Source organism: Bubalus bubalis, chromosome 11 (genome assembly GCF_019923935.1).
Source record: "Bubalus bubalis isolate 160015118507 breed Murrah chromosome 11, NDDB_SH_1, whole genome shotgun sequence".
Taxonomy (NCBI): domain Eukaryota; kingdom Metazoa; phylum Chordata; class Mammalia; order Artiodactyla; family Bovidae; genus Bubalus; species Bubalus bubalis.
This window is the reverse complement of record NC_059167.1, coordinates 77215524-77242462: the sequence shown is the minus strand read 5'-3', so window position 1 is coordinate 77242462 and position 26939 is coordinate 77215524. Positions and strand designations below refer to the sequence as shown.

General features: G+C 43.8%; 2 protein-coding genes across 6 annotated transcripts; both read right to left on the bottom strand.

Annotated features, from left to right (window-relative positions):
- Nucleotides 1-627: 627 nt before the first annotated feature.
- SLC39A2 (solute carrier family 39 member 2) lies at nucleotides 628-17706 on the bottom strand. 5 transcript variants are annotated; one of them, XM_025296023.2, is made up of 4 exons: nucleotides 17101-17706; nucleotides 2757-2887; nucleotides 2482-2532; nucleotides 628-1537 (listed from the first exon to the last, which is right to left on the bottom strand). In XM_025296023.2, the coding sequence occupies exons 2-4, from the start codon at nucleotides 2817-2819 to the stop codon at nucleotides 905-907; spliced, it is 747 nt and encodes a 248-aa protein (XP_025151808.1). In that variant the 5' UTR covers nucleotides 2820-2887; nucleotides 17101-17706; the 3' UTR covers nucleotides 628-904. The 5 variants fall into 5 exon arrangements, with proteins under 5 accessions (XP_025151808.1, XP_006062113.1, XP_006062115.1 ...); XM_006062051.3 differs by lacking the exon at nucleotides 17101-17706 and adding an exon at nucleotides 3078-3878; XM_006062053.3 differs by lacking the exon at nucleotides 17101-17706 and adding an exon at nucleotides 3078-3878 and having other exon boundaries at nucleotides 1399-1537; nucleotides 2482-2527.
- Nucleotides 17707-18093: 387 nt separating this feature from the next.
- Nucleotides 18094-23875, bottom strand: METTL17 (methyltransferase like 17). The gene is made up of 14 exons (XM_006062050.3): nucleotides 23675-23875; nucleotides 23365-23518; nucleotides 23144-23278; nucleotides 22191-22269; nucleotides 21855-21936; nucleotides 21460-21533; nucleotides 20902-20996; nucleotides 20504-20574; nucleotides 20207-20314; nucleotides 19864-19932; nucleotides 19119-19169; nucleotides 18792-18884; nucleotides 18384-18568; nucleotides 18094-18310 (listed from the first exon to the last, which is right to left on the bottom strand). The coding sequence occupies exons 1-14, from the start codon at nucleotides 23753-23755 to the stop codon at nucleotides 18208-18210; spliced, it is 1380 nt and encodes a 459-aa protein (XP_006062112.1). The 5' UTR covers nucleotides 23756-23875; the 3' UTR covers nucleotides 18094-18207.
- Between the last annotated feature and the right edge of the window lie 3064 nt (nucleotides 23876-26939).

Sequence of the window (26939 nt, the reverse complement as noted above, 5' to 3'; positions counted from 1 at the left end):
ACAGAGGAGGCATATGGAAATAGCCTCCATTTAGCTTTATCTCAAGAGTCTGTTGGATACTTTGTGGGAGGCTGATAACAGGCACTGGGAGTAGGGTGGGTGTGGATAGCATAGGAGAAAAATCTAGATCCCTAAATCTCTTCCCTCTGAATGTGGGAGCTCTGGCTCAGTTTCTCAAATCTTTGCATAAGGAGGATTCCTAGGTGGTGCCAGTGGTAAACCACACTCCTGCCAATGCAGGAGATATAAGAGATGCAGGTTCAATCCCTGGGTTGGGAAGATCCCCTGGAGGAGGGCATGGCAAACTACTCCTGTATTCTTGCCTGGAGAAACTCCATGGACAGAGGAGCCTGGTAGGCTATGGTCCATAGCATTGCAGAGTCGGACGTGACTGAAGCGACTTACACACAGACACACGTACGTGCATAAGGTGGTAGTGAGTTGTTGGAATTTCAGCAATGCTCCCGTAATTGGAGGGGCTGGGCCTGCAACTGACAGAATGAATGACTGGGGGCCCAATTCCAGAAAACAAGACTGTATCCCACACTCACCCTTCCCGCTCGCCACTCCACCACCTCCTGACCAGGCACCTCCTAGGCAACCCAGAGAAATGAAGCACAGCACAGCTGAAGGGGAAGGACAAAATGACATTTTATTACACATAACAGCACAAATGGGACAAGAGTCAAATCCTTTCATTTATAAGCACTCAACCAAAACAACTTTTTCTCAGTATGAGAAATGGCATCTCACGTGGTGAAAAGTTGGGGTCCAGGTTACGGCACAATGCCTAGTAAATGTCACTGTGTCTCAGGGAAGAAATGTCAGAGGGCGAAGTCATTTGAGCAGCTTTTCCTGGGGATAGGGAGGTCATCTTGGGTCCACCAGAAAAGTCAGGAATCTCTCATGCCCACAAGGCAATGACAGCCATAAAAGCAAAACCAGCAGCTACACAGCTCCACTTGGCCAGAGGGGCTTCAGGACTTGCAAGTTCCCGGGGCAGAATTTCCAGGAAGGTGACATACAGGAAGGTACCAGCTGCCATGCCTTCTAACACAGACTGCGCCAAACCTTGCCCAGCTTTAGAGTCTCCTTGAGGCACGGCCAGCCCTATGGCTAGGCCCAGGGGGGACATGAGAGCTAAAGACAGGATGGAGAGCACGGCCCAAAGTGATTTAGTGCCTACCTGCACCAGCCGCAGTCCTACGCCAAACACCACGATCCCCTTGTGAGCCAGGACAGCAAGACAGAGCTGCACAGTAGATGCGACTGTGAGCTGCAGCCCCACAGCTAGACCTTCAAACACGGAGTGAAAGGAGAGCGAGAGCAAAAGGATGAGTGCTCGAAAGGGACCCCGTGAGGGTGAGGGTAGAGGTCCATGGCTGTGAGGTGCAAGCTCATGAGCTGTACCCAATTCCTGCTCCTGCACTTTGGGTGTTTCAGCAGTCCCAGGACAGCACTGCAATGCCAGCGACTCCAAAAGAAAGACAAGGAAGAAGCCCAGGGAGATGATGAGCTCTCCGTAGGGATACTCCATCTGGTGGGAACAGAAAGAGGTGTTGTGAGATGGCAAAGTGTGCTGTGCTTGTGCTCAGTCATATCCAACTGTTTGCGATCCTCTGGACTGTAGCCCGTCAGGTTCCATGGGATTTTCCAGGCAAAGTACTGGAGTGGGTTGCCATTTCCTTCTCCAGGGGTTCTTTCCCACCCAGGGATCGAATTCGAGTCTCCTGCGTTGATGGTGGTTTCTTTACTGCTAAGCCCTGGGGGAAGTAAGGAAGGGAAGAAATTGCACAGGATTGGGACTGGGCTGACAGAGAAGGCAATGGCAACCCACTCCAGCACTCTTGCCTGGAAAATCCCATGGACAGAGGAGCCTGGTAGGCTGCAGTCTATGGGGTCACGAAGAGTCAGACACGACTGAGCGACTTCACTTTCTCTTTTTACTTTCATGCATTGGAGAAGGAAATGGCAACCCACTCCAGTGTTCTTGCCTGGAGAATCCCAGGGATGGGGGAGCCTGGTGGGCTGCCGTCTATGGAGTCGCACAGAGTCGGACACGACTGAAGCGACTTAGCAGCAGTAGCAGCAGCAGGGACTGGGCTGAAGAGAATTGGAAGTGTGGTAACAGAACATAAAAAGGGGAATGAAGCCAAGAGGAGACATGGATGTTTGACCGCAAGAAAACCTGAGGAAATAAGGGAAAGAATATAAATAGGGTTAGAAATACAGGGAAATGATATGAAGCATATATCAAAGGGTCCAGAGAAAGAATGGAAGGTTAAACAAGAGTTCTCTCTGGGTTTCATAAGCCCAGAAGGATTGAGTGGCTCCACCTTTCCTTGCCAACAACAATGTTAGAGCTGAAGGCAGGAGGAATTCTTAGAATTCCACACACAAATCCTCTCAAAAAGGTCTGGGCATGAAAGCAATCTTTGGTTCTCCTTACTGTCCAGGTAAGGGCTGGTGGGAGACACTTACATAAGCTGAATCAGCATCATCATCAGAATGCCCCTCATTCTTTGTCCTGTTCTAGGGAGAAGAAAGCACAAATTATATAAGGGAAAGCAGCTCAGCTTCCTGTTCTATGCCGTTGGCTCTACCACTTTCCTTCAAGGCCAATCTGACCTGTTTCCATCACTCCACACAAGAGCCATCATCTTCCTCGTGGTTCCTTCTGTCTTTGACCTTGTCACTTTCCCCCCTTTCTTCCCCTCCTTCTGTTCATCATTCTGGCCTCACGGTCTGCCACTCACCTGTATCACCAAGTTCTGGATCTCTGATTTAATCCCCTCCAAGGCTTCAGCAGTCATGTGCATGAACCCTGCTCCCAGGAAAACACCAGCAGATGTGCAGCCCAGGAAACTGAGGACCCGGCGGTGACAACCTAATTAAAAGCAGGAGTTACAATCCAGTTGGCAAAGAGGAGATAAGAAGAAGGTGACTAAGGAGCCACGGGCAGCACTCAATGTCCGAAGACTGGGGATGATGAGAGAATCAGAGCAAGATATCAGGACAGGGTGACAAGGCTGAAGTCAGACTTAGGTTGTGGGGACAAAGATGTGATAGGGCTGTACCTGTGGCTGTAGTAGTCTGGAACCACTTGAAGCAGATGGGAATAAGGCCACAGACCAGAGTGAGCACCAGCAGGGCAAACAGGCAGCCAATTTTTGCTCCTAGCAGTGGTTCCATCCTTGTGGTACAGGGTTAGTAGAGGCCTCAGAAAGACAAGTGGAGTTATAGTCTTTGGAGCAGGAGGGGTGTCTCAGGTGGTCAGAGCTGGACTGTTCACCCTCCTGAGTTTCAGGAGGCTATCAGGAATCCTCTTTCTGGTCTATGTTGCCTCTTCTTGTGTAGCCTTACATAGGAAGCTTGCCCAGCCCCAGTTTCTCGCTCTTCCCCTACATGCAGGCCCCTCCCCTGGCTGACGCCTTCCTGAATTTAGAAACCAGAAACTCCAGACTCTCTGCCAGGCATGGCCTGGTGCAGTGTCTTCTCCTCCTCTTCAATGCTGTGACTAATCCAGGGGCTGTCGAGTCTTAGTTCTGGCTTGGGGCTGTTCTAATCCAGAGTGTGTATAGTAGCTCTCCCCAGCTGTTTTGTCCTGGGGACAATCTGATCTTGCCTCGCTCAGGACATTTGATCTAAGCCTTTCATACCCTGTCTACTCCGTCTCAAGTCCTTTAGGTTGCTCTGTTGATACCTGAACTGCATCCTTTCAAAGGGGATTTGGGGCCACTTGGGATAAGAAGGCGAGAAGGAAATGGCACTCCACTCCAGTATTCTTGCCTGGAAAATCCCATGGACAGAGGAGCCTGGTGGTCTGCAGTCCATGGGGTCGCTGAGAGTCAGACACGACTGAGCGACTTCACTTTCTCTTTTTACTTTCATGCATTGGAGAAGGAAATGGCAACCCACTCCAGTGTTCTTGCTTGGAGAATCCCAGGGACGGAGGAGCCTGGTGGGCTGCCGTCTATGGGGTCACACGGAGTCCGACATGACTGAAGTGACTTAGCAGCAGCAGCAGCAGCAGCAGGAATAAAGAGGTGGGGCTGGCAAGTAGCGCTGCCACCACTCTGAGAACTAGTAGAGGAGGGGACTCCGCTATCCTGTCACTCCAGAGAAATAGCTCCAGGCATGGAAATGTCTAGAAGGAAGTTGAGATTTCTAGTATTACAACAGTGATACTGTTACAACTTTTGACTATGCCTTTTTCCTGATATAAATTATAGAAAAGGGAATGAGAGTTTTAAGATGAAGAAAGTTGCTCTAGTTCTGAAACAGCAAGGCTTAGAGGAAAACAGAAACAAACCAAGTATACTGAAGGCTCCTGCCTGGACATGTAAAGATGGAGATGGAACATTGAGGCCTGAGGGGAACCGACTCTTGAGGCAAATGTGTATGGGGTTAACTCTGAGCGAGTTGAGAAAGTTGAAAGGGAAGAAGGCAGAAAAAAATAGAAGCCAAGCAGCTGTTGATTACCCTGTTCAGGTGGACTGCCTAACAATCCTGAGACCTGTTAAGCCAGTTCTCAGGAAGCTGGGGGTGACTTTCCCCCTCCCCCCTCCCCCCATTATCTGGTGGAAGCAGCAGGATTCTTCCAGGAGAGGATGAGCTGAAGACTTGTGTGGGGACCACTGAAAATCTGAGGATTCTCTTCATTATAGGATAGGCCATGACAACAGACCTCTCTACCTTTTAAGAAATCGCAAGATTCATTTCCATTCTTTGAAAACTTGTTATTATTATTAAAGCTTTAAGTGAACACAGGTATATAGGGGTACTGTTGCTGAAACTCGTCTCTGTTCACCAGAGTGAACAGAAACATAAAGACAGTTTTGGGTGAAGTATAAAAGAGTAGTTTTTTTTTATTGTGCCATGCAAAGGAGGCCACTGCAGGTTAATGTCCTACAGACTGTGCCTTCCCTCGAAAGAGAACAGCAAGGGGTCTTATAGTTTGAGGGTGGAAACCAGGACTATAGATAAGGATCAGGGTAGATCAAGCTTGCATTCTTCACTTCCAGAAACTTTCAAAATTGTCAAAGTTGGTGTTAGGTGCTCCTGGGACTGATTCTGGTGGTCCTTGAGATGATCACACCATGCATGACCTTTCTTTCTGGAATGAATGATGCTCACAAGGGAAGGGAGTTTTAGGGAGTGTTTTCTTGGAGAAGTAAACACCAGGTGCACAGTACAATTCTGGCTAGAAGGCAATCATTTGAGAAGTGCAATTAAGAAAGAAAAGCAGCTATGAGAGTGTTGCAGTCTTTTAGAGACCGGGACCTGGGGACTGCAGTCAACGAAGAGAAAGAGAGAAAAAGACAGAAAGAGCAATATCCCTGGGGTTATGTGGAAAACCAATAAAGCCCATACACAGGACTTGTACCACTCACGAAGGCACAGGGCGTCCTCTCAAGGAGGTCTTGAAAGCCTGGGTGAGAAAGTGAGCTCAGTAGGTTTCCATGCTCTGAAGAAGTAGCTGGAGATAGAAAGAAGTATGCAGGGGACTCAAGTCTCTAGCGGAACAAGGGTATTTTATTAGCATGCTTATAAGAAATGCATGCTTATATATCTTCAGTAAAATGATTACTCAGCCGTTAAAAAGAATGAAATTCCACCAGTTGCAAGGATAGTCTAATAAGTACAAGGTCACTGAAGAGAGTCACTGAAGGGAGTCACTTGAAGGGAATCCAAGCAGGTGCTCTTTCCCATGATCTCAGTCCTGAGAACTGCATGCAGCTCTACTCGTTCCTGTATCCCAGGAACTGATAAGGAACAGACAGTCCTTGAGAAACGGCACACAAAGGAAGAAAATGCAACATATTGGATCCCTTAAAGTTGACCATCCCCTGACAATTCCTTTTTTAATTTTTTCATAATTGTGGGTGACTGTAGATACTTTTGTGAAAAAGGCCCTGACCAAATGAGTTTGTTTAGTTTGAACAATTTTAGTTGAAAGGCATCAGTATACTACAAATATAACCATCAGGATAATTATCAGCATCATAGCTCCAGATCCAATACTATGTATAATGCTTTGAAATTATTCTCGAGGGTCTAGCCCAGATAATTAATCAGGTTGCTGTTCAGCTAAGGTTTCCAGATTTTTGGAAGCGGGTAGACTGTTAGAGAAAGTTTCAAAGATTTCTTTTGGTAATAATTGTACATTTAAGGAAGCATTATCATGTAAGTCTTGCAAATGAAATTTGATTTGTTCCCAATTGTAGGCACTATAGTTGAACCGAATGGGGGTCATACAAAATTGAGTAGAATTTCAGTTATATTTTAGTATGGCTTGTTTTTGCAAATCTATTAATTGATCTCTAACCTATTGGATGGCTATTTTTATTTCTTGTATTTCATCTTGAATTTCCTCATTTACCTGAGTCTGAGTGGTCCACATAGTATGAGCATCTTTGGTCCAATTTTGAATAAAGTTGTGTGTTTGAATTGAGGTTTGTAAAGCAATGCCTGCAACAGCGGCAGTAGTGCAAATGGCCATTAATCCCCAAATGCCAAGAATTAACCATCCAATGAATTGTTTAGATCATTGAAGTGATTTTGTAAGTAGCTGGGAGGCAAATCCTGCCATGGGACCCTCTTCCCAGGGTCATTGGAGATCTATTGGCAACCATAGATTACGACGCGAATGAAGAATCAAAAGGGATTCATTTTTCAAAGAGACAGAGGAATTAAAACAAGCATATAATTTGCAATCTATACAAGGCACAAAACATAAAGTCTTATTAAACTGCAAGTTCCCTATAGCTATAACAAAAGGAGGGGGAACACAAGCTTGTATGAAATATGAATGATTATAATGAAAGGAATAGTTACTATGACTATGACTGGTCCCCATAAAATACCCAGTCCAAGTTCCAAGTTCTTCAGTGCTTGCGGCAAGTTTCCAGATGTCCCATTGTTCAGGCCCAATCCGTTTATTGAGGATGATTCGATGTCGAGGGGGTGCCATTCCACCGTCAAGCCAGCCAAGAAGTCCTTTGTTAATACACTGAAGTCCATTGTAGTATTAGTAACCTTTTATGCTACTTGAGTAGTATAATCATATACAGTGCTGTTAATATCATCTGAGCAGTTAGACAACTACATACCATGGGGTCTCCAATAATCAATGGTGTTCAGTTCAGTTCAGTTTAGTCACTCAGTTGTGTCTGCCTCTTTGTGACCCCATGAATCGCAGCATGCCAGGCCTCCCTGTCCATCACCAACTCCCAGAGTTCACTCAGACTCATTTCCATCGAGTCAGTGATGCCATCCAGCCATCTCATCCTCTGTCGTCCCCTTCTCCTCCTGCCCCCAATCCCTCCCAGCATCAGAGTCTTTTACAGTGAGTCAACTCTTTGCATGAGGTGGCCAAAGTACTGGAGTTTCAGCTTTAGCATCATTCCTTCCAAAGAAATCCCAGGACTGATCTCCTTCAGAATGGACTGGTTGGATCTCCTTGCAGTCCAAGGGACTCTCAAGAGTCTTCTCCAACACCACAGTTCAAAAGCATCAATTCTTCAGCACTCAGCTTTCTTCACAGTCCAACTCTCACATCCATACGTGAGCACTGGAAAAACCATAGCCTTGACTAGAAGCACCTTTGTTGGCAAAGTAATGTCTCTGCTTTTCAATATGCTATCTAGGTTGGTCATAACTTTTCTTCCAAGGAGTAAGCGTCTTTTAATTTCATGGCTGCAGTCACCATCTGCAGTGATTTTGGAGCCCCCCAAAATAAAATCTGACACTGTTTCCACTGTTTCCCCATCTATTTCCCATGAAGTGATGGGACCAGATGCCATGATCTTCATTTTCTGAATGTTGAGCTTTAAGCCAACTTTTTCACTCTCCTCTTTCACTTTCATCAAGAGGCTTTTTAGTTCCTCTTCACTTTCTGCCATAAGGGTGGTGTCATCTGCATATCTGAGGTTATTGATATTTCTCCTGGCAATCTTGATTCCAGCTTGTGCTTCTTCCAGTCCAGCGTTTCTCATGATGTACTCTGCATATAATTTAAATAAGCAGGGTGACAATATACAGCCTTGACGTACTCCTTTTCCTGTTTGGAACCAGTCTGTTGTTCCATGTCCAGTTCTAACTGTTGCTTCCTGACCTGCATATAGGTTTCTCAGGAGGCAGGTCAGGTGGTCTGGTATTCCCATCTCTTTCAGAATTTTCCACAGTTTATTGTGATCCACACAGTCAAAGGCTTTGGCGTAGTCAATAAGGCAGAAATAGATGTTTTTCTGGAACTCTCTTGCTTTTTCCATGATCCAGCGGATGTTGGCAATTTGATCTCTGGTTCCTCTGCCTTTTCTAAAACCAGCTTGAACATCAGGAAGTTCACGGTTCACATATTGCTGAAGCCTGGCTTGGAGAATTTTGAGCATTACTTTACTAGCGTGTGAGATGAGTGCAATCGTGTGGTAGTTTGAGCATTCTTTGGCGTTGCCTTTCTTTGGGATTGGAATGAAAACTGACCTTTTCCAGTCTTGTGGCCACTGCTGAGTTTTCCAAATTTGCTGGCATATTGAGTGCAGCACTTTCACAGCATCATCTTTCAGGATTTGAAATAGCTCCACTGGAATTCCATCACCTCCACTAGCTTTGTTCCTAGTGATGGTAAGGCCCACTTGACTTCCCATTCCAGGATGTCTGGCTCTAGGTCAGTGATCACACCATCGTGATTATCTGGGTCGTGAAGCTCTTTTTTGTACAGTTCTGTGTATTCTTGCCATCTCTTCTTAATATCTTCTGCTTCTGTTCGGTCCATACCATTTCTGTCCTTTATCGAGCCCATCTTTGCATGAAATGTTCCTTTGGTATCTCTGATTTTCTTGAAGAGATCTCTAGTCTTTCCCATTCTGTTGTTTTCCTCTATTTCTTTGCATAGATCGCTGAAGAAGGCTTTCTTATCTCTTCTTGCTATTCTTTGGAACTCTGCATTAAGATGCTTATATCTTTCCTTTACTCCTTTGCTTTTCGCTTCTCTTCTTTTCACAGCTATTTGTAAGGCCTCCTCAGACAGTCATTTTGCTTTTTTGCATTTCTTTTCCATGGGGATGGTCTTGATCCCTGTCTCCTGTACAATGTCACAAACCTCCATCCATAGTTCATCAGGCCTCTGCTCACGCTGAATTAATGAATCATACTTACTGGGCCTATATACCCAAGCCCCCTTTACTGCAGTTATAAAATGGACAGATAAAGGACGAATCGTATCCACTGATGACTCAGTACATATGCTTCTTCCTTGGAGCTTGGAGGGGCCCTCTCATCCTGAGAAAAAAGGAAGACTAATATTTCTCTAGGGTATGAAGTCCTTCGTCTATGCATAGGTTCAACAGAATTATGCATTAACTTTAGCCGACAAACATGGGCTTTCATTCCGCCTCCAAAGAAGAACTTTCGGACATTGCTTGGACAGTTTACTACCCTTTCTTTCTATGAGAACCATGTCAACACTACTGAAACTCTAGGAAAAGGACAAAAATCATTATGTAAAGGGTTTACATATAAAAACTTTAAATATACTCCTATTCATTGGGACAGATGTCAGGCTAAATCAGGAAAATTAATGTTTGTGGCCAATTACACCATTGATTGGATGCAATCTCAAAAACGACAGAATGATCTCTGTTCGTTTCCAAGGCAAACCATTCAATATCACGGTAATCCAAGTCTATGCCCCAACCAGTAACGCTGAAGAAGCTGAAGTTGAACAGTTCTATGAAGACCTACAAGACCTTCTAGAACTAACACCCAAAAAAGATATCCTTTTCATTATAGGGGACTGGAATGCAAAAGTAGGAAGTCAAGAAACACCTGGAGTAACAGGCAAATTTGGCCTTGGAATACGAAATGAAGCAGGGCAAAGACTAATGGAGTTTTGCCAAGAAAATGCACTGGTCATAGCAAACACCCTCTTCCAACAACACAAGAGAAGACTCTGCACATGGACATCACCAGATGGTCAACACGGAAATCAGACTGATTATATTCTTTGCAGCCAAAGATGGAGAAGCTCTATACAGTCAGCAAAAACAAGACCAGGAGCTGACTGTGGCTCAGACCATGAACTCCTTATTGCCAAATTCAGACTGAAATTGAAGAAAGTAGGGAAAACCACTAGACCATTCAGGTATGACCTAAATCAAATCCCTTATGATTATATAGTGGAAGTCAGAAATAGATTTAAGGGCCTAGATCTGATAGATAGAGTGCCTGATGAGCTATGGAATGAAGTTCGTGACATTGTACAGGAGACAGAGATCAAGACCATCCCCATGGAAAAGAAATGCAAAAAAGCAAAATGGCTATCTGGGGAGGCCTTACAAATAGCTGTGAAAAGAAGAGAAGCAAAAAGCAAAGGAGAAAAGGAAAGGTATAGGCATCTGAATGCAGAGTTCCAAAGAATAGCAAGAAGAGATAAGAAAGCCTTCTTCAGCGATCAATGCAAAGAAATAGAGGAAAACAACAGAATGGGAAAGACTAGAGATCTCTTCTAGAAAATTAGATATACCAAGGGGACATTTCATACGAAGATGGGCTCAATAAAGACAGAAATGGTATGGACCTAACAGAAGCAGAAGATATTAAAAACAGGTGGCCGGAATACACAGAACAACTGTACAAAAAAGATCTTCACGACCCAGATAATCACGATGGTGTGATCACTGACCTAGAGCCAGACATCCTGGAATGTGAAGTCAAGTGGGCCTTGGAAAGCATCACTAGGAACAAAGCTAGTGGAGGTGATGGAATTCCAGTTAAGCTATTTCAAATCCTAAAGGAGGATGCTGTCAAAGTGCTGCACTCAATATGCCAGCAAATTTGGAAAACTCAGCAGTAGCCACAGGACTGAAAAAGTCAGTTTTCATTCCAATCCCAAAGAAAGACAATGCCAAAGATGCTCAAACTACTGCACGATTGCACTCATCTCACACGCTAGTAAAGTAATGCTCAAAATTCTCCAAGCCAGGCTTCAGCAATATGTGAACCGTGAACTTCCTGATGTTCAAGCTGGTTTTAGAGAAGGCAAAGGAACCAGAGATCAAATTGCCAACATCCGCTGGATCATAGAAAAAGCAAGAGAGATCCAGAAAAACATCTATTTCTGCCTTATTGACTATGCCAAAGCCTTTGACTGTGTGGATCACAATAAACTGTGGAAAATTCTGAAAGAGATGGGAATACCAGACCACCTGATCTGCCTCTTGAGAAATTTGTATGCAGGTCAGGAAGCAACAGTTAGAACTGGACATGGAACAACAGACTGGTTCCAAACAGGAAAAGGAGTACGTCAAGGCTGTATATTGTCACCCTGCTTATTTAACTTATATGCAGAGTACATCATGAGAAACGCTGGACTGGAAGAAACACAAGCTGGAATCAAGATTGCCAGGACAAATATCAATAACCTCAGATATGCAGATGACACCACCCTTATGGCAGAAAGTGAAGAGGAACTAAAAAGCCTCTTGATGAAAGTGAAAGAGGAGAGTGAAAAAGTTGGCTTAAAGCTCAACATTCAGAAAACGAAGATCATGGCATCCGGTCCCATCATTTCATGGGCAATAGATGGGGAAACAGTGGAAACGGGGTCAGACTTTATTTTTTTGGGCTCCAAAATCACTGCAGATGGTGACTGCAGGCATGAAATTAAAAAGACGTTTACTCCTTGGAAGAAAAGTTATGACCAACCTAGATAGCATATTGAAAAGCAGAGACATTACTTTGCCAACAAAGGTGCTTCTAGTCAAGGCTATGGTTTTTCCAGTGGTCATGTATGGATGTGAGTTGGACTATGAAGAAAGCTGAGCGCCGAAGAATTAATGCTTTTGAACTGTGGTGTTGGAGAAGACTCTTGCGAGTCCCTTGGACTGCAAGGAGATCCAACCAGTCCATCCTAAAGGAAATCAGTCCTAGGTATTCTTTGGAAGGAATGATGCTAAAGCTGAAACTCCAGTACCTTGGGCACCTCATGTGAAGGGTTGACTCATCTGAAAATTCTCTGATGTTGGGAGGAATTGGGGGCAGGAGGAAAAGGGGATGACAGAGGATGAGATGGCTGGATGGCATCACCGACTTGATGGATGTGGGTTTGGGTGAACTCCGGGAGTTGGTGATGGACAGGGAGGCCTGGCATGCTGCAATTCATGGGGTCACAAAGAGTTGGACACGACTGAGCGACTGAACTGAACTGAAAGAGGGTCTAATCCAATTTATATCACCTAAAATTTTTTGAAAATCATTCAAGGTTGATAATTTATCAGTACAAATCTGTTTTAGTTGGGGAGTAATATGTTGTGTATTAATAACAAATCTTCAGTAATGGTAAGGTGTAGAGGTTTGAATTTTTTCAGGGGCAATGATTAATCCAGTCTTTCAAGCATTGTTGAGCTGTTCAAACATGTGTTGAGTTTCTAAAACAGATGGAGTTGAAAACAATACATCATCCATATAATGAATAACAAGAAAGGAAATTGTTTTGTTGTAGGTTCAAGGGCTTTGGCTACATAGTATTGGCACATGGTGGGAGAATTCATCATTCCTTGAGGCAATACAGTCCACTGGTATCGTTTATGAGGCCTGGTGTGATTAGGATAAGGAAGAGAGAAAGTAAATCTCTCTCGGTTTAGAGGGTGTAAAGGTATAGTAAAAAAGCAATCCGAATGCAGAGTTCCAAAGAATAGCAAGAAGAGATAAGAAAGCCTTCTTCAGCGATCAATGCAAAGAAATAGAGGAAAACAACAGAATGGGAAAAACTAGAGATCTCTTCAAGAAAATCAGAGATACCAAAGGAACATTTCATGCAAAGATGGGCTCGATAAAGGACAGAAATGGTATGGACCGAACAGAAGCAGAAGATATTAAGAAGAGATGGCAAGAATACACAGAACTGTACAAAAAAGAGCTTCACGACCCAGATAATCACGATGGTGTGATCACTGACCTAGAGCCAGACATCCTGGAATGGGAAGTCAAGTGGGCCTTACCATCACTAGGAACAAAGCTAGTGGAGGTGATGGAATTCCAGTGGAGCTATTTCAAATCCTGAAAGATGATGCTGTGAAAGTGCTGCACTCAATATGCCAGCAAATTTGGAAAACTCAGCAGTGGCCACAAGACTGGAAAAGGTCAGTTTTCATTCCAATCCCAAAGAAAGGCAACGCCAAAGAATGCTCAAACTACCACACGATTGCACTCATCTCACACGCTAGTAAAGTAATGCTCAAAATTCTCCAAGCCAGGCTTCAGCAATATGTGAACCGTGAACTTCCTGATGTTCAAGCTGGTTTTAGAAAAGGCAGAGGAACCAGAGATCAAATTGCCAACATCCGCTGGTTCATAGAAAAAGCAAGAGAGTTCCAGAAAAACATCTATTTCTGCCTTATTGACTATGCCAAAGCCTTTGACTGTGTGGATCACAATAAACTGTGGAAAATTCTGAAAGAGATGGGAATACCAGACCACCTGATCTGCCTCTTGAGAAATTTGTATGCAGGTCAGGAAGCAACAGTTAGAACTGGACATGGAACAACAGACTGGTTCCAAACAGGAAAAGGAGTACGTCAAGGCTGTATATTGTCACCCTGCTTATTTAACTTATATGCAGAGTACATCATGAGAAACGCTGGACTGGAAGAAACACAAGCTGGAATCAAGATTGCCAGGACAAATATCAATAACCTCAGATATGCAGATGACACCACCCTTATGGCAGAAAGTGAAGAGGAACTAAAAAGCCTCTTGATGAAAGTGAAAGAGGAGAGTGAAAAAGTTGGCTTAAAGCTCAACATTCAGAAAACGAAGATCATGGCATCCGGTCCCATCATTTCATGGGCAATAGATGGGGAAACAGTGGAAACGGGGTCAGACTTTATTTTTCTGGGCTCCAAAATCACTGCAGATGGTGACTGCAGCCATGAAATTAAAAGACGCTTACTCCTTGGAAGGAAAGTTATGACCAACCTAGATAGCATATTGAAAAGCAGAGACATTACTTTGCCAACAAAGGTTCATCTAGTCAAGGCTATGGTTTTTCCTGTGGTCATATATGGATGTGAGAGTAGGACTGTGAAGAAGGCTGAGCGCCGAAGAATTGATGCTTTTGAACTGTGGTGTTGGAGAAGACTCTTGAGAGTCCCTTGGACTGCAAGGAGATCCAACCAGTCCATTCTGAAGGAGATCAGTCCTGGGTATTCTTTGGAAGGAATGATGCTAAAGCTGAAACTCCAGTACTTTGGCCACCTCATGCGAAGAGTTGACTCATTGGAAAAGACTCTGATGCTGGGAGGGATTGGGGGCAGGAGAAGGGAACGACAGAGTATGAAATGGCTGGATGGCATCACTGACTCGATGGACGTGAATCTGAGTGAACTCCGGGAGTTGGTGATGGACAGGGAGGCCTGGCGTGCTGTGATTTATGGGGTCACAAAGAGTTGGACACGACTGAGCAACTGATCTGATCCGATAAATCTGTAATAATAATATGCCAGTTTTGAGGAATAGTGGTGGGTGATACAATTCCTGGTTGTAATGCATCCATAGGTTTCATAGATGCATTAACTTTTCTAAGGTCCGTTAAGATATGCCATTTGTTAGATATCTTTCTTATAACAAAAATGAGAGAGTTCCAAGGGGAATAAGATTCCTCAATAAGTTTTAATTTCAATCTGTCCAAATAGGGTCATCATTCTTCCAAGTTATTTTAATAATTGCATTGTTTCTTAAATGAGCAGTGGCCCCTAGGAAAAATGTGGAATATATATTTGTGCTTGCTATTGTATAAGTAAATCTCTATTAAATTAAGGGGTGCATCTATCACGTAAGGTTGTAATGTTGCCGGTTGGCCTTCTGGTCCCTTACAAGGATAAATTTAAGTATTTTGATGGAGTTCTTGTTATTTTGGTTTGAGAAATTCCTGTAATTTGGCAAGAAATTCTCTGTATTGGCCAACATTTGGGCCATAAATATTTGGAAATAACAGTAATATTGGATCTAGTATCAAGAAGACCAGAAAAATCTTTTGCCATTAATTTTGATATTTATATTTGGTTGTGCATATTCAGATATTATTGATGTCCATAAGGATTATTTTCGATCTGTATTGCCAAGTCTATCTGTCTGTATACTATTAGAGGAGTTAATAGAAATGTAAGGTAAAAAGAACTGGTTGGGCAATTTTGTTCCCCTTTTTGAATTGCCATAGTATCTGAGATGACATCATAATTTGATTTTCTCCCTTATAATCTAAATCAATTATTCCAGGGTAAACAGTAATTCTTTTAGAAGTCAAACTAGATTGGCCAAGTAAAAGGTCGAAGGTTTGTGGGGGTAGAAAGGGTATCTGCCTCATTAGTTTAAGTGGGACCTTATATATTTCTCAACTAGCTGCTGAGAATAGATGAAAAGAATACCTCAACATTTTAAGAGTTCTATTAGGCCCTTTCCCAAGACATATATCCTGAGATAACTTTGGCACAAGATTAGCCAGGGAGAACAGGTTCCAGACAAAGTCTCTGGGCAAGATATATTGTTGCTGTGTAATCAGGGGTACAAGTCTTGAGATATAGATTCCCAGGAAATATTTGTTATAATTAAAATCATTAACATAGGGCCTAGGAAAAGCATTTCCATGAGTAAGACATTGTGGTGTGTAATCATCAGCTCTGGACCTAAAGAAAGGTCAGTTCTTTGGCAAGATACATTGTTGCACAAGGCTTAAGGAAAACATGAGTGAGAATGCTTGTCTCTTCCTTAAAGGGCCCTGGATTGCTTGCCTAAGCTTTAATTCTTTCATTTCGTCCTGCTTTTAGGAGAATATGGTTGCCAGGGACAGGGGTGAAGAAATTGTTCTGTAACTTCTTCCTGCTGGGAAGGGGTGTAGACCCCAAATTGTTGAGGCAATATAGTCTCCTTATCCTCATATTGAGGGGCTCTGATCCAGGGGCCCTTAGGCAGTGGAAACCTCAGGAGCATGAACAATCATCTGTAACTTAAATGCCTAAGCCACTTAGATACAAAGTTCATTATACAGTTACTGATATAAAAAGCAAACAGCAAGAATAAGCTGACTACAATTATTATAGTCAAGATAGTTTTCCATCAAGGAGGGCTTTGTATTTGAGCTTCTATAGAATCAAATTGTCTTGTATTGGTTAACATTTCAAAAGTAATTTGGTTTTGGAGAGTGCCAGCTTGAGCATTAGAATTGGCACCATCTTGGGCCATATCCTGAAACCACATTGTCCATTGAAAATATTCTCCTGGTTTAAGAAGAGCCCTTATCAAAAGTTGCCAATCATAAGGAACAAAATTTCCAATAGAAGATGCCATAGTGTTTAAAAGTTCTTTAGTAAAAGGTGAATGAGGGCCGTACATAGTTACAGCCTTTTTCATTTGTTGCATGTGAGAAAAATCAAAGCCTTCATAATGAGGTATTATTTGCCCCTGGGCATTAACATTTCTTAATACAGGAAAAGCCTGTATTGGCCTCAGAGACTCAAGATTGCAAAGCCAGCAACTCAGAGAGCCTCCGTCGTGAAGGAGAATGAGTAGATAGTTTTTTCTCATAAATACGAGTGCGTGCTAAAGGCTTATCGTTGTTTTCCAAAAAACCATTATCAGCTTTAGTGTCAAAGAGAGCCTCAGAAGAGTCACTGTCAGAGTCATTTTGTCCTTGAATTGAAGGGACTTTTGGTTTTGTGTCTATTGCGAGAGGAGGAGCACTTGGGGCTGCCGGAACAGGGCTAGTAGGAAAATTCTGAAATATTTTATGTTCTAATTGGGCCTTTTGAAAAGTTTCATCATCTAATTCATATTCATGTAACAAGTGTTCCGCTTGTTGTTGAATATCAGGAGGGCTAGAATTATCTTGAAATGGCAGAATCACAGCTTTAATGAGAGTCCATAGGGGCCAGAAATCTATTGGAATATTTTTTACCCATTTAGTGGCTTGTTCCAACATTCTCTTTGACCCGGTGCCAAATTATTAGTCGACACAAACCCAGAAGTCCTTGAACTTTAAATGATGAAGTAAAGTAGAAAAATGGTGAGGCTTTCCAGCTGTTTGTCCCATAACCCCGCACTTACCGATCTCCGTAGGTCCCAGTCACTCCGTCCTGTTTGCCAAGGGTGAATACCATGTCCGTTTCGGGTGCCATTTGTTGCGGTCTTTTACAGACCGGGACCTGGGGACTGGAGTCGACAAAAAGAAAGAAAGAGAGAGAAAGAGCAATATCCCTTGGGCTATGTGGAAAACCAATAAAGCCCATACACAGGACTTGTACCACTCACGAAGGCACAGGGTGTCCTCTCAAGGAGGTCTTGAAAGCCCGGGCAAGAAAGTGAGTTCGTTAGGTTTCCACGCTCTGAAGAAGTAGCTGGAGACAGAAAGAAGGATGCGGGGGACCCAAGTCTCTAGTGGAACAAGGGTATTTTATTAGCATGCTTGTAAGAAATGCATGCTTATATATCTTCAGTAAAATGATTACTCAGCTGTTAAAAAGAATGAAATTCCACCAGTTGCAACAAAATGGATAGTCTAATAAGTACAAGGTCACTGAACAGAGTCACTGAAGGGAGTCACTGAAGGGAATCCAAGCAGGTGCTCTTTCCCATGATCTCAGTCCTGAGACAGAGAAGGCTATGGCACCCCACTCCAGTACTCTTGCCTGGAAAATCCCATGGATGGTAGAGCCTGGTAGGCTGCGGTCGATGGGGTCGGTAAGAGTCGGACACAACTCCACTTTCACTTTTCACTTTCATGCATTGGAGAAGGAAATGGCAACCCACTCCAGTGTTCTTGCTTGGAGAATCCCAGGGATGGGGGAGCCTGGTGGGCTGCCGTCTATGGGGTCGCACAGAGTCGGACACGACTGAAGTGACTCAGCAGCAGCAGCAGTCCTGAGAATTGCATACAGCTCTACTCGTTCCTGTATCCCAGGAACTGATAAGGAACAGAGTCCTTGACAAATGGCACACAAAGAAAGAAAATGCAACATATTGGATCCCTTAAAGTTGAATGTCCCCTGACACGAGAGGATGGCCAAGTAAGCTCAAAGAATACGGTCTACTACAATGGAGGATATTTGAACTAGTGTTTTTTTGCTGTAACAGTAATAGCACTCCCATCCTGGACACCAGGTAGCTTCCGCCTCGGCCATCAAGATAGAAGAAAACACTTGTCACACATCCGTGTCAACTCTCAGGGGCATCTTGAGCAGATGGAGGAAGTTCCGATGGTGTGATCACAGGTAAAAGATCTCCCCAGGAACTGACCCGGGCACAGCGATACAAATCCCTACAGAAAAGAGAGGGTCAATGTGGGCTGCAGGTCTTGCTACCTCCCACCAACTCTGGTCACACCTCCACACCTGCCATGTCTGCGGGCTGTGATCACAGCATGCTGCATATGCCCATCTGGACAGCACAGGTGGCAATGCACATGGCGTGGCCGTTTAAGAACAGGCTGAGTGATTCGGGGCCAGCGATTAGCCTCCTCTGGAGATCCTCGGGCAAGGATTACCAAGGAGAACTTTTCTTCCTTCGGCTTCTTGTTCTAAGACAAGGATACAGAGATGGCTTGCAGGAAAAGATGAGGGAAAAAAATTCTTCCAACCTCATTCCTGTGACTCTTCTCATATTCTATAAGTCATATACATTCAGACCCTAAAATCTCCAAGCATTCTCTGGAATTTCCCAAATCCTCCCATCTCTGAATCTTTTTCACTGTGCTTTCCCAGGCTATTTTCTCCCTACCACAATATTCTCAGAGTACATACCCAGCTGAAGGGGATGGGATGGTAGGCCTGGGAAAAGCTACAGGCCAGGGGCTTAGAGGCTGTCAACTGGGGACATGGAAGTTCATGGGGACACTGTGAACACAAAGACATGATGTAAGACAAAAGAACCACAATCATAAAACCTAGAAACTATGAGTAATAGAGTCAAGAAGGGCTAGGGATAAGGGAGCACAGAGCAGACGAAAGGGCAAGCCAGGGGAATCACTAAGGAGGAATCAAGAGTAGAGGATGGTGGCTAGCCCTCTTTTCCTGGCCAGCCCTGAGTTCAGATCTTTGCTTGCTGGGAAAGGCAGAAGTAATACTCACTGGGGCAAAGACAAAACCAGGTCGAGGGTCCAAAGGTGACTTTTCTTTTCCCTGAAATCAAAGGAAATGAAAAAAAATTTTAGGCTGGGTTGAGGGGTCTGTTCTAACTCAATCTCTGCACTCAATAAATTGAGGACTCCTCTAACATTCAATTCTGGTAATTATTAACTATGTTCTTTGAATTAAGCTGGCTGTTTCTCTAATACACCAAACAAAGAACTTTCTCTTTGCAGCAAGAGAAAGGCAGAAACTTGGCACATAGTATGGTGCTCTCCCTTGTCAGTAACCTTCACTCTCAAAAAAAAACCCCATTTCAAGACAATGAAATTTGCCATTATACACTGGTTCATACGGTCCTAAACAGATAAGGTTCTTGGCTCAGAAGTACCCTGGATCAGAGGCTGGCAAAAAAAAATTTTTTTAAAGGTCCAGAGACTAGGCAAAATCTGTTTCCTACTGCTATCTGTATGGTGAAAATAGCCACAGGCAACAGATGTATAGCCACAGACACATGGTTATAGATGCACAAATAAGCACTGCTCATATAAAAACAGGTGGCAGGCTGGATCTGATCCATAGGCCGGAGTTTGTCAACTACTACCCTATATCATGACTTCATGTGCCTACTATCTCCAGAGTCATCCTTATTACTATATGCGAGTCCCTTCAGTTTTCAAGGGAGTGCCAAGAACTGGTGAGAATAAGTGGGGAAAGGAGGGTAAGGTGAAAGGAGAAAGAACCTTACATTAAGGACCAGGTCCCTGGCGTCCATGAGAAGGGAGTGCCCAGCTTTTGTTCCATTCTCTATCAATACCTGATTACAAAAGGGGAAGAAAGAAGCCTCGAATTACATGAAAACATAAATGTCAGTGGCTCTGGAAGAGCATTCTCAAATAGAATAGGGATTCTAAATGAAACGGGTATTACATATATGATGTAGATGGAGACCTGAAAAGAGGGACAAAGGGATCTATGTAGGATGAAAATGGTTAAAAATGAAGACAAGCTCCAATGGGGACAAGGAAAGGCATGAAACAAACTCATGAAGCTGCTTAAAAACTTGAAGGGAAAAAGGGGCTTCCACTTACCAGAAAATGACCTGTCTTGCGCCACAAGGTCTGGACTACGTCAGTGCGGTCAGCCTTGCTGGGCAGCTCACTGAGAGAAAAGGCTGCTACCACCACATCGAATTGTACCTGGTGCACAAGACGAGGAAAATGACCGACCTGACATCTCCCTCTTTTAAAGAGTACAACAAAGGTCTATCCCACTAAATTTCTTCTGCTTTCTTTTAATTTCTAACAGAATGCTAGGTTGTAAAGCCAGGGCCACAGTTTTCCATCTGCATACTCCACATCTGGCATACTTTAAACACTGCCACTTGCCTTGGGTGATACAGGTAGAAACTGTCTGAAAAAGACACCTGGAACACAAGGCATCCCAGATCCTGAACCACCTATGGAGGAAAGTAGAGATGTGGCAACTATGAGTGTGGGTATAAACTGAAGGGACAAAATGCTAGCTGAGGATGAGATGCAACAGAGTAGACAACCATTAAAAAAAAGGGCAGGGGGAATATTGGGTCATTTGTCCTGTTATTCTTACTCTTCCCATCCACAGTGCAACAGAGGCCCCCAGCATCTTTAACAAGGTCATTGCATCAGACACATCTTTAACTTTCAGGCCTCTCCTGTACTCCCCAATAAAAGACCCTTTCTGGTACTCCTTTGCTTTGCAAACGCCTTCAACTTTGGAAAAGCCCTTCCTTACATTTTGTCCTCACCTTTCAGCAGCTTTTCTGCCAATTCCAACATGGCAGCTGAGCTGTCCACACACATATACTCACGTAGGCTCTGGCCCCAAGTACTATGAGCAGCCCTAAAGTGGCAAAAAATAAATCATCACATTCTCATGACAAAGTTGTCCCTACAAGAGACCCCTCTGTCCCTAACCCAACCTTGGGGAAACAGAGTGCTATGTTAAAATAGTTGGAAAAACTAGCAATCTTATTTTCTTGTTTCATCTACAACTCTTAAGAAGACTCAAAAACTACATGAACACACACACAAAAATCTTGATGATATGTAAATCCCTGTCCGAGATCAAATTCCTTTCCTTTTTTATCCTTCTTAATGTGGGTTTTTTCACTTGACATTTCTTTAAGTTCTCACCCTAATTTATATATCTTCTCATGCCTTGTCTAATCTGAGGGAAGAAACACATCAGTTCCCAATTTTCCTCTTCTTCCTTTGGTTCTCCAGTCTCTTGATATTGACGTGGTATAAGCTAGCTCTAGCTCTCTATAGAGTTGGAACTGACAGAGACAGAGAAAGATACTCACCAGGTGACAGAGCCAGTACCCGAGCCAAAGTCCATCAAGGTTTGTGGCTGGAACTCTGGAAGGCGAGCTTGGATCTGAAGAAATATTCAATACCCCACAGTGGAGAAGACAGACATACATTTAAGGTCTTGGTAAACATGAATTAAGGGACCGCAACAGAGGAAATGACACGTGAATGTCTTTTAAGATTCAGTGTAAACGCCTTATAGAATAGAAAGCTCTTAGAACAGTGATTCTAAACCTTTTTTGGGTCAAAAATTCCTTTCAGATGATAAAGACAACCTCTCGAAAAAAATGCACATGTAATGTCCCAAGAATCTTGTCCCAGAAGATTACTTTATGAAGAAGGGAACTGATAGTAAAAAGTTTCTGGTTGGAAGTTGAGGGAATTTCACCTCATGGAAAGCTCTGGAGACTGCTGCAAAGCCACCATCCAATCTTGCTGCCATATACACCAGGCTCAGTCCCTCACTGTAGCTGCCAGAAAAATCAGACATACCACTGGGAATTAACCTCTATCCTGCAGCTACCCTCCAGACTTTTAGGAAATGAAATCTTTGCAAAGGGCTCTTTCAGCTCAACCCTTTCACTGATCAACACAGAATCGTCTTAGGGAGACTTACAAACCAGACTACTTTTTCAAACACTAAATGGTGTAATTGTATTTCCCCAACTCTCCTTCTCAAAAGCCAAACTCTTCCTTCTCCTGCAGCCCTTCTAGTCTCCCTTACCTCAGTTCTTGCCAATGATAGGTAGTTTTGCGTAAGGCGCGCAGGACTTCTTCATGATGTTTCTCTGTCTGACATGAGTCTGGGGTAAGAACAAGGACTGGAAGTAAGGACCTAGGAAGAACAGGGCTCAGATACAATATCTGAATTTACTGCCTGCCATTCCCCACCAGTTCCCACATGGAAAATGCTTAAGAGAGAAGCCAAACTAGAGAAGAGTTTCAGGTAAGAATAATAACCACCACCACCACCACCATAGTATATCAGATAATATATTGCCTCTAACAGCAGTTCTTTCAATTCAACCAACTCTATCTCACAGGTTTTGTTCTGTATTAAAAGCAAGTGTAATAAAAAGTTAAAGGATAGGATAAAGACAGTACCTTGTAGATTTCTTCAATTCCCCCAAATTTAATAATGTGATGTCTCCAAAGTTCCCATAGGAAGGAAAGGGGCTTGAAAGGAAACTTGTCTTACAATTGTGTTCAGTTCTGTACTGTTTTACCTACGGAGTGCCTACTACGAACCAGGTACTACAAGAAGTTCAGGGAATACAAGATGAACAAAAGGCAGGCCTCTTAATAGGAAGGAACTCACAATCATGAAAATAACTTGACAAACTAATTCTCCTTTCCCTGTAGTACTGGAGACGGACTTTATTTTACCTGAACAAAAACTTAGACGGTCTTAATCCAGTGGACTTGGGGGGAAAAAAAAGATCTAAATTTCAACAGTAGACTGAAGCACTCATTGACCTTTACTAAAGCCCTGAATTTAGTAGGCAATCTCTGAAATTACCTATCTTCTTTTAGAAAGGCAACATTATGAATAACTACTCTGGTTAGAAAGTCAAATAAGAAACTGCAGTATTTATTTAAGAGGCTGCAGAATTATTACTCACTCTTCATTTCTCTCTGCTCTTTCTATTTGGCTTACTCTTTATTTTTAAGACCCACCTGCGTTTTCCAGGATTTTTTTCTCAAGAAGAACTGCCCGTTTTTGTAGCTCCTCTGGCTCTACAGGTAAATGCCGGCTCCAGAGATAATTGGTTAGGGCTTGCACCTGCTTCTCCATATTGGGCATCGCGCTCCCTATGGATCAAAGATGCAAAGAGGAATCACTTGTACGCAGGGCCCAATCTCCGCTTCTTGAGCTTCCATTTCCCACCTTCACTCACCCAGCAGCAGTAACTGCGCGGCTTCGGCCAATGCTTGCGGCAGCCGCACGCATGACAGCTGCAGGATGCCAGGGTGCCGGCGATGGGGCCTCTTCCCCAGGAAATCGGACTTGTTATCCACGTGGGATACGCCGGGCACGAGGGCAGCAAGCGCCTGCAGAAAAAGAAAAGCTAATGGGAGGGGGGGGGGCCACAGAGGATGGCTGCGGGCACTGGCTAAAGGAGGAACTGCCGAAAGCGCACCTCCTCGGAGAGGAGCTGTTCTTGAGATTCACAGCCTCTATTGAAAGCAGGGAAAATAGGTACTCACTCGGAACTGGGGAGCTATTCCAAAGCTGCGGCGCCATCTGCCTATTGTCAGCAGATACCGCGACCCTCTACCGGTCGCCATGGAGCCAGCGGTGAACCGGAACCGGAAATTCAGGTGCAGTGTCTGTCACTCTCACTAGCTGCAGCGAACATCCTGCGCGAACATTGGCGCCGGGCAGCAACAGCCAATGCGGAGAACGAGTGCTTGCTAGTAGCCAATAAGCAATCGATCTGTAAATCGCCTTGGAGGCCGTTTGTGCACCTCAATTCCAGCGTAGCCAGCCGGAAGCTAGGTGACTTCCACGCTGCTTTGTGATTTGTCTCCGCCTCCAGAAATCGGAGGGGCGGGGTTAGATAGGTATGGGCTGGCCCTATGCTGGATTCCCCAGAAACGCGTCACAGGAAGGCAAAGAATTTGTGTTTGTTTTAACTACCAGTGTTCTTTGTTTTACCTTCTGGAGAACACTGAATTCTTGGAGTTTTTACCTCCTGTGTGGAATGGAGAGACTGCAGTAATGGGAAGATAAACAAGGAAAGCCAGATTTAGGAGACCAAATTGATGGAATAATAGATAATAGATTTAATGTTTCTTACTTGTTAGTTTCTCTTAATAGTAAACCAGTACTTTTAAACCAGGTAAATAGCTACCATGAGAACCTTATGTGACAGGTAGTGTGGCAAGCGCTGTTATATGGTACTAGCTTATTTAGTCCCCATACTTCTAAAGGATAGATTTTGCACCCAAGGAAAGTGAAAGTTCAGGTGGCTAAATATTCTGCTTGAGATCCAAGAGCTTGTTAAGTGAGAACAAGTTCTAAACCTTGGCAATCTAAGTCTGATCTTCACCTTTAAACATATGCTCTGCTGGTAGTATTGGTACTTAGAATGCAAGTTAGCAAGTGCCAATTTGTCAAGTGCCGATAACAAATTGGTACTTTCTACCTGGGGGCTTCCCTGGTAGCTCAGTTGGTTAAGAATCTGCCTGCAATGTAGGAGACCTGAGCTCGATTCCTGGGTTGGGAAGATACCCTGGAGAAGGGAATAGCAACTCCCTCCAGTATTCTTGCCTGTAGAGTCCCATGGACAGAGGAGCCTGGGAGGCTACTGCCCATGGGGTTTCAAGAGTCAGACATGACTTAGCAACTAAACCACCACCACCATCTACATCTATGAGGATTAAATTATGACCTGATGTAGCTGCTGACCTGTAGCATCCTTGGAAAGGATTTCAGGATGGAGATCAAGAATGAGGCACTTTGTGCTCTGAGAAAAACTGGCAGAAAAGTCCATGTGTTTTCAGGAGATGATTTTCATGAGCCCAATTTTTGCATCTTCTCGTATCTAGAAAAGCACCAACATCGTTCATGGTGATGTCTGCTCCCCATGACTAGCAGTAACCTTCACATGACTAGCAGCAACCTTTTGCAAAAATTTGTGCTTGATTGCTTGTATTCCCCCTCCTTCACCAAAATCACATATATACGGACCTTGCCTCATGCCTCTTCAGAACAGTTTCTCAGAGCTATCTGAAATGCTGTCTCCTGGCCTCTAAGTTCTCATTTTGCCCCCAAATAAAAGTTAATTCACAACTCATCACAGTCTGCGATGCAGGTCTGACCTCTGTGAAAGATGGAGGGAAAGAAAACAGGTTGGATAGGCACAGTGCTAAAAAGGTTCAGCCAGGCTAATTGAGAGTCTTTGAGCTCAAGGTGGCTATCAGAGAAGTTGTGCTTCCTGAGAAATAGGCCTGACTTAGTATCCGAGCTACACTCAGTCACTGTCTGAGAGCAGCCCATAAGAAGCATAGCAGATTCACAGGCTAGTAGTTGGGGTCATCAGTTAATTATGATTACTACAGCAGGAGATCTGAGTAGTGCATTTTCACACTTGCCCTAGAACCACACAGATCTGCTTCGACAGGTTCAAGAGACAATTCCTTCAAGCTTTGTATGGGACTCCATTTTTGAAGAGAAATTTAGAAGAAGGAGAGGGAAAATATAGTCACTGTTACTGTGGTTGATTTCAGGGCTGCAGTTATCCTGTCCTTCCTTTACATTTATTCTCATTCCCCCTTGCCCTCAGCTGTGATAGTGGCATGTCTGGTATTAGAACCCAAACCCTCTATCCTGAATGGTCCAAACCCTTGATAGTCATATCTTTCTCCAGCTGACATTGTAGTACATATAGCCTCACAGTTACATGGGAATTCTGGGAAGCACCCAAGTAGATCACTTTGGTTCTGCATTGCCGGGGTCCAGCCCTGGTTGGATCCAGGGATTCCCTTGGGAGGATGGCGTTGGCAATTAAGAGAAATAGAGAAAGAGATAAGAAAAGAATTTTGCAGTTAAGAAAATAGAGGAGAGAAAAGAGGCTGATATTCCTTGGTTTACGCAGAAAGCCAATAAAGCCCCAGCACGGGACTTGCTCTGTTCACGTAGGCCGCAGGCGCCCTCTCAAATCGTGGAAGGTGCCCCACCTTAGGCACCTTCTCGAGTGGGTCTTAGAAGCCCAGGCAAGAAAGTGAACACAGAGGGCCCCTGGGCTCCAGGGAATCAGCCTGAAAAGGAAAAGGAAAGAGAAAGAACGACACGGGGAGACCAAGCCTGATGATCAAGGCCCACACTTTATTTTCCAAAGTAGTTTTTATACCTTAAGTTGTGCATAGAGGATAATGGGAGTGGGGGGAGCGTAGAGTCATGCAAGGTCAGCAGTCCTTGATCCTTATCGAAGCCAGGCTTTCTTTCTGCAAACTTATCATATGCAAAAGCTTTAGGTGATTTACATCATCTTCTGGCCAGGAGGCTTGTTAACATTTTATGAACCTTTCTTCAGAAAACTTATTTTTCTCTAAAGGTGATTATTCTAAAGTCAGGCGCCACCCTCCAAAAGCATTAGATAAAGTTGCATTCCTATAGGGCAAAAGTGTGGTGGGCTATAACAAGAAAAGAATTAATTCAAGGGTCCAAGGTTACAAATATTAAAGCTACTACTTACATTTCTATACACCAACTATATTAATCAATACACTCCCAGGGACACAGTAGGTAAGGGATATGAAAACTTGGCAGCAAGCATTAGCTCAACAAAGAAATCTACTAGTTCTATTCTAACAATTTTAACTCTCTGAGAAGCTCTGCATTGTTAGAATATCTTAAGCTTCCCGTGCCTCTTGTGGTTGGGAGGCTGTGAATCTGAACAAACCTGTCAGGCAAGCTAGAAAGTCATCAGAGGGGTTTGAATTGAAACACTCCTATTATGCCCAGGAG